The sequence below is a fragment of the Nothoprocta perdicaria genome, unplaced genomic scaffold (genome assembly GCF_003342845.1).
Source record: "Nothoprocta perdicaria isolate Ctin4 unplaced genomic scaffold, notPer1 scaffold_133, whole genome shotgun sequence".
Taxonomy (NCBI): domain Eukaryota; kingdom Metazoa; phylum Chordata; class Aves; order Tinamiformes; family Tinamidae; genus Nothoprocta; species Nothoprocta perdicaria.
The window spans coordinates 621,779-629,599 of NW_020454461.1; the positions used below are offsets into that span (position 1 = coordinate 621,779).

The 7,821-nt window shown below is 37.0% G+C and overlaps 1 protein-coding gene across 2 annotated transcripts in view; it reads left to right on the forward strand.

Moving 5' to 3' along the window:
• FRMD3 (FERM domain containing 3) overlaps positions 1-7,821 on the forward strand; it is a 68,215-nt gene that overhangs the window by 28,253 nt on the left and 32,141 nt on the right. For both annotated transcript variants that reach the window (XM_026033798.1, XM_026033800.1), the window contains 2 exons: positions 9-106; positions 1,256-1,379. In XM_026033798.1, the coding sequence (XP_025889583.1) occupies positions 9-106; positions 1,256-1,379 (222 nt within the window). The remainder of the gene's footprint in view (positions 1-8; positions 107-1,255; positions 1,380-7,821) is intronic.

The following is a 7,821-nucleotide window of genomic DNA, read 5'->3' on the forward strand; positions in this document are numbered from 1 at the left end:
CATTTTAGGTACCTGTTATATCTACAAATTAAAAGAGATATTTTCCATGGCCGTCTGCTGTGCTCGTTTTCGGATGCTGCCTACCTGGGTGCCTGCATTGTCCAAGGTAAGTACAAAGGGCAGGATTTCGTGAAATACCTAATAAATCTTGGGAGGGTACGGTATCAAAGAGAAGTTCAAAACTGGAGTGGGGTAAAACTAGCAATTACTTGCCTTTTTTGTTGTTGTATCATTTCCCTGTATGGAAAAAAATACAATAATTCAACTGTTTAGCTAGTTCAAAAAAAAAAAACGAACCATTAAAAAAATAAAAGCATAAAAATAATAAAGTTAAACCATTCAAAAAAAAAAAAAAGGGAAAACAATTTTAAATCCTCTTTAAAATTGTCTTAACAGTTGTGTGAAAAAGTGTGACATCAATGCTAGACACAAATTATATAGAAAGCAAAATTCCATTCTTTTACTTTCCTGACTAGGAAGAGGAATTGAGCTTTGTGGTGATGATGGAAATCCTGGAAAATATAGTTGGTACAATTCAACGAAAAAGAGGTGTTCTCTTTTTCCACATTATTTCCTGAGGACCAAATTTAGATATGTAACTGGGATTGCTCCCAGAAAAACAGCTCATTGTCTAATTAGAGACTTCATACACATGAAACCACATTCTGCATTAAGATGAATTAAGCTTAATGTGTTACAAGGCATTATATCCCAAGCTAGATTGAGCCTAAAGCTTATAAAAAGAGACTAATTTAGAAGAACAGAGGCCAAATGCTATTTTTGACTACCTAACTGGTGTGATTTCTTGAGGAGACACCAAATACTCTAGGCAGCCTTAAATAATGATGCAACCTGTGTGTCTGTGCTAGAGCTGAGTTAAAGCAAACCATGTTGTTGAGAAAAGAGAATAGGTTGGAATTTACTTTTGCTTAGAGGCAGAATGATTAGCGAAAAGGGATGGTTTCATGTGCCTATGCTTTTTCAGAGCATATTTCTACCACAAAATAATTTTGAATTACAATTTACTTCGTCAGTTAATAAAACACAAAGTTCACTTGAAACTTATTGGTTTCAGGGACAATTAGAAGGACTTTACAGTTTCAGTTAACTAATAGCTCATCAAAACAGACTTTCCTTAGGAATACTACATCTTACTGAACTTGTAAGTCTTCTGAATTACATTGTACTTACTATATCCTTTTTTTTTTCATATTAGATAACCTTGTTTTGTATTTTGTTTTTTTGATCTGTTTAGCTGAGCTTGGTGATTATGATCCTGATGAACACTCAGAAAATTACATCAGTGACTTTAAGATTTTTCCGAAGCAGTCACAAAAGCTCGAGAAGAAAATAGCAGAAATACATAAAAATGAATTCAGGTAATTTTGGATGTTGCTTATTAAGAAAAAGCTACTGAATATTTTCAGCTGTTTCTGTATGGTGTACATTAACTAAAGAAGGATTATTTCCTAGTTTTGTACAAGACACTCTGCTGGCATTCTGTTTAATGCTGTATTTGAAAATGAAGTTTTAGGTTAGTGGGTTTCTATTTCTGTTAAGCTTTATTCATCAGAGTTGATTCCCATGTGTGTGGTGGTAAGTTAGACTACACTTACTTGAAATGTAAATCTGCCTAGTGGGAGTGGCTCATATCATGAGTGCTGCTGTGGCTGATTAATTGGAGAATGTTGTTAATATAGGGATCAGGTTTGTGTGAAAATACAGATTTACACAGATCTTTTGCTATGAAATTTCTGTACTTAGTAAAAGATGTAATTTCCTGTCAGATACTGCCTTGTCTGAAACTGTAATTATGTTATTTTATCTATGGGTTGCTAACTCAGTCGTGAATTGTACAGAAATGTATTAAGGTAACTTCTTTGGAAGACTGAGGTGAAGAGGTGAGATGAGAACTCTACCAGTCCTTTTCCTATCCCTGACTTTTACTATGTTGATAAATTGGAATGGACAAAAACAAAGATAATAATATAATAATAGTCTTACAGTATGAAGGCTGAATGTGTCCTACAAGTACAGTATTTAAGAGAAGCAGTAGTGCTTTGTGCAATCCTACCCTCTTCAGGATTGTCAGTGAATAACATGCACATTAGTAAAGGCAATTTGACACTCCAGCCGTTCTGCTCAGTCAAGTATAGTCCTTGGAGAAACTAGAGGGATATAAGGAAAATCAAATAAAAGCAAGAAACTAATTGTGTAAGTTAGAAGAAGAATCTGTTATTCTGAGATCTGCACTAGCTGAAAATACTTTTTTTTTCTTACTGATATATACATAAATGTCTTCAGTCAAAGATTATTCCTAAACATATGATTTTACGTGGTCACCAAGCCCTTGAGAAAAAAAGAAAACGCACAAGTCCTTTCAAAGAAGTTAAGCAATTAAAGTATAAAACAGAGATTGATGGAAAAACCTCATCATTTTTTCTGTTAAACCAGCAATGGAGTTCGCATGACAGTCTGAAAAGAGAGCTCTTCACCACCCTAGTTGTAATTATTTATTTATGTAATGAATGAATAACTAAGTAAATAAATACTTTGGGCCCTTATATGACTTCCCTTTTTCCCTCTTAAAACCTACGCATTTTGTTTATATTTTTTCATTTAAAAAGTGTTTTTAATCGTATAGATATGTTTGGCATTTTTAGGGCATCATAATTCGGGTTGAACTTGGGGAGTTCACCCTCGGGGGAGAGGGTGATGAAAAGAACCATACACCAATGGAAAAAACAGTGTTATTTCACTATTAATATTAAGGCAAGGCATAATGATACATTCAACAAAACAATAAGCTTACTATGCCCTTGATTTTAGTGACAGACAAAATGAGCAAGGTAATGCACCTAACCATTACTGTATGGGAAAGAGAGTAGTGGTTAAGAAAAAGATACATCACCAGTTGCCTAAATGTGTTACTACCATCCAGATCTGCAATCACTGGGAGCCCTTGTTGCAGCGAGGAGTTGGAAACCTGCCTGGCAACTGGGAGGTCATATGCGATGTGTCCACCCATAAGTGAGGTCTCCAGAGTCCCCGCAAGAGGCTCCAGGTTTCATGGAGCCAAACCAGCAAATCATGATAACTTGCATGTTCTTTGTGAGCAGTAACATCTGATACGGGATAATACCGGATCATCCAAAACTGAGACCTGGCCTGAGAGCAGGCCTTGAGTGGGAGAGTTTCCTTCAAGGCCGAAAACACTTGCATGGGAGCCCAGAAAGGTTACAGTTTAATAAGGCTTGGTGCAGGTCAGCATAAGCGGTTTGGCAGCCCTACAGCCAGCGTGGGCAGTTTGTGTGCCTGTGCAGAGGCAGAGCCGAATTGATCTGCAGGCCAGCCCGGCGTCGGGCCTGGCGTTTGCGCCCGGCAGCTCAGAACTTCACACAGGCACACAGACACAGCACTTCCAAAAAGAAATCAGAAATTCTCTGTAGTGCTCCATTCTACTATGTATTTCCAAAATCTAAATTCAACCTCTGTGAACCGATAGTTTTCGTCAGTTGAGCCCAGGTACAGCTGAAAAGATAACTCTTTTGTTTAGAGTTTGAAGGGAAAAATAGTAAGATGAAAAGGGAAGGATGAAAGTCATTCTATTTTTTTGGAAGTGGGGGAAGGGAAGAGAGATGGGGAATGAACTTGCTTCCAGTATTCAGGGACATTTTGTTATCAAAATACATTTGTATCATTGYATTATTGTGTTAATCAATAATTTATTATTGTACTGACGAGAATTCATGTCTGCAGGTCTAAAGGAATCAGTTCTTTGATTCTGTCAAAAAATTCCAGTGTGAGACATAATATCAGTTTCTGAGACAGAACTCTCTTCAATTTATTCCATTTATCTGTGTATTGGTAAATTCTCTTTCTGTTCCAGGTAACCCGTTGACATGTCATAAATGTTAGGCTTATGGYTTATCACTCTTTATAGTCCCCTGGAACTGTGTGTGTTTGCTTTTTTTATTTAATTCTTATTTTTTATTTTTTAATTTTTTATTTTTTTCCCCTGTTATGTCAGCGTTCAATGTGCCTTATCTATTTTCCCTGTCACAAGTTTTTTTGAGAGCTGTATGRGGGGCTGCTATCTGGTCCGGGCAATTTTCTGACTCTGTTTTCTCAAAATTGATCATCTTGTTACCTCTTCTGCATTGAATATTCACTATTCTTATAAGTTTTACTTTTTCTACTCCAGATATTTAATACCATGATTCTCTATTCTAGGAATGCAAATAATTAAAATGTATGTCAGATAAAAACTTCTTGCATAAAACTCCAGTGCTGTTGAAAAACCACTTCTGAGCTGGGAAAAGTAAATGACAGATGATTAGGAAAACTAAGCTTATCCACTAAGCTTATGGGGTTTCATTTAGTATTGATTATCAGCAGATCCTATTTCATGAGGTACAGTAGCTGGAATATTCTGATAAGAATTAAAATTAGTTCTCAGTATTTTTTAAAATGCTGAAGTAAGTTCCCAAGACGTTTTTTCCCTTACAAAATAGGTGGATGAAATGTTAGGTATTAAGAGGATAGAAGAGATTGAGAAACATTTTAATTATGTCTGTCATTCTGTTGATTTCAGAAAAGTTACTTTYGAGTTTCAGCACTGCAAATGAATCTACTTTCTTTTTTTCTTTGTTTTCTTTATATATTTCAGTAAACAAAGATCAAAGCATGTCACTTTTGCTGCAGGCTTTTGTATAGCCAAAGAACTGTGTTTTGGAACAGGCTCGTTCTTCACTGAATGCTATCTCATAGTCCTCTGGGCCTGTGAACTCAGCACATCTCTTCTGCTGTCCTAGAGATGACARAAGAATTTTGCTTTTGAATGGTCCTTAGAACAGTGAGAGAAATGTCTGGGAAATAATGATAGTGCAYGCTGACAGATACGAATGACTTATTAACTCATTTTTGTCTCATTGAGAGTCTGTCTCATTAGTTAGAGCAGATGGATGATATGGTGCCCTGTTCCCCTTTTTTTCTTTTTTTTTTATTTTGTGGCTGTGAAAATATCACATTTTAATAAAATGCTACCTTTACTGTGACTTTCTTCTGCACCTGATTGCATAAATTAGAAGTATGACAGACAGAAATGCATGACARTTTTACAGAGGTGTTATTAATTGTGTTATTAATCTTGTGAACTCTTAATTAATTATTCTCTCAGTGAAGAAARAGAGGGTCAGGAATAATTTAATTGAACCTCACCAGTGGCAGAGTAAACACCTACCTTGATTTCATCTCAATATATATTTTCATTTCCTGTCATTGAGAAGGGGATATGTTGTGAGGATTCACAGACAGATAATACTATGAGCTGTTTAGAGTCCCACCTGCTTAAAAGCTTGGGGCTATTCTGAATGCCCTCTCAATTTCAGCCTTGACAGCCCATGCTGGCTCATTTGTTTCCCAGTGTAGGCATTTGGTTTATTCATCAAGCTGTATGGTGGCATAGCCCTGCTGGTAGCCATATGTTTGTAGCTCTGTTCTGGGAAATGCAGCTAACTGTATGTGCAAGCTCTGTGCACTTCAGCAGCTGCGAGCTGGTCACCACTCATAGTTTGTCTCTTTCTCTCAGCAGTTCCTGAATTTGTAAGCTTTTAAGATATTTTTTAGCCACTATTAGGGGCCTTATTGAGAACTGTGTTGAGAGCTGTGTGAAACCATGGTGAGAAGTGTGATATCTCTGGATTTATTCTTTGACCTATTATTCCTGTTTATAGAAGATTAAAGAATCTTCAGGATCACCCAGAGTACGTTGCATAGGGTGGCATCCAGGTGAGTGTTGAATATCTCCAGGGAGCAAGACTCAAAAACCTCTGTGGGCATCCTGTGTCAGTTCTTCATAGCAAGGACTTTTTTCTCAAATTCAGGCAGAACTTCCTATGCTTCATTTTGTGGCCATTGCCTCTTGTCCTATTGCTGGCCCCTACTGAAAAAAGTCTGGTCCTATCCTCTTGAAACCCTACCTTTGGGTATTTATATACATGGATAAGATCCTCTCTCACTCTTTTATTCTCTAGACTAAATGGACTCAGCTCTGTCAGCCTGTCCTCCAGGAGAGGTACTGCTGTCCCATAATCATCTTAGTAGCCTTTTAATGGACTCTGATAGTCCCATGTCCCTCTTGCATTGGGGAGCCCAGAACTGGACCCAGCATCCCAGGTGTGACTCAGACCCAGGGATGAGTAGAGGGGAGGATCAGTTCTCTTGATCTACTGGCAACACTCTTGTTCATGAACCCCAGGAGACTACTGGTCTTCTTGAGCACAAGGGCACATTGCTGGCTCATGGTTGCCTTGCTGTCCACCGAGACTGCCAGGTCCTTCTCTGCAGAGCTACTCTGCAGCAGGTCATCCCCAGCCTGTACTGGTACACAGGGTTGTTCCTCCCTAGCTGCAGAACCCTTCACTTGTCCTTGTTGAACTTCATGAAGTTCTTTGCCCATCTCTCCAACCTGTTTCCAGGTTGTTTTCATAATATTCAAACAAAAGCAGTTTATTGTATTCCTTGATCCCATTAGGTAGTTAACACTGCATGATATCCTCTAAGCTTTGTTGCTAATAGTGTTGAACGTATTTAAAAAAAAAGATTCAAAGAAAAAGTGAAAGCCATCTAGTCAAATAATGTCTCCAAAAAGGATAAGTTTTGAATAATTGCCAGTCGCAATGTATGAAAGTTCATACAGGATATTTGATTCTTTTTACTTAATCTTGAGCAATAACTGCTAGAGATTCTCTGAATGAGAAATACGGCAATAGTAATCATTATTTTGGAAGAAGATAGACCTCTAATTRTGCTGGTCTCAAGTATTTCTATTCTTAATCACGTTGTAAATTACCATAATAAGAAAAGCGTGGTTATTTGCTACGGTTAGAAATAGTGACTGTTTGGCTGGATACTTTATATCATAATGCTCTTAAAACAAATGGATGTTTTCTAGATGACTCTGGTGGATGACATTTGTGGGATTTCATTGTTTGTTGGGAGTGATATTAGAATCTCTTGGACTGAAAATAACTTATCTGTGAAAGATGCTGCTTAAAGTTAATAAAGCCTTTGCCTGTTAAAAAAACAGATTCTTTCTACATTTAATAGTACTGCATCAAATCTTTTACTTTAGTAACAACAGGAAGTTAACACAAATGACTACTAAAAATTAATTTATGTTTCTGAGTGTGACTGCACTCAACAGGTCCAGTAGCTCTACTGTATTTTAAAAAATACATATCTTTCAAAATGGTTATAGAGAAGCAGCAAAGACAAATGCMTTGCATGAGATCAGAAAAACTTCTTAATTATGTGTTCAAATGACTCAGTAGTATATATGGTGTCTTTATGCATTCCCATTATGGTTTGGATTAACAGACGTCTGCTCTGTTTGCTCGATATAGGTAGATAAGTAAATTTGTGTGAAGTTCTCTCAAAATGACTARACCTGTTGAGCAAGAAACATCTCTCTTCTTCCCTGGCCCCTGCATCCCATTTGGAGGGATTGTTGTAAGCCACAACATGGCATGAACAAGCAAAATGTATCTTGAAGGCTCCCACAGACTAATATAGACTGCTAGGTACTAGTTTAAACCTCTTAGCAGATGTGTGTGTATTTAAGGATAGCTTTGGTCCTGCAATTTCAAACTTACATGATTCTTTCTAACTTAGCAGTATAATATCAAGATGGCACTATACTTTCTGTGAGAAGTTAATGCTTTTGTTCTGYTCTGGTTTCCTGTTTTTATGTTTCTTGGTATTATCTTACTTACTCTTCAACTCCTCTTAGATGATTGCTTGCATATTCCTGTTCCTAAA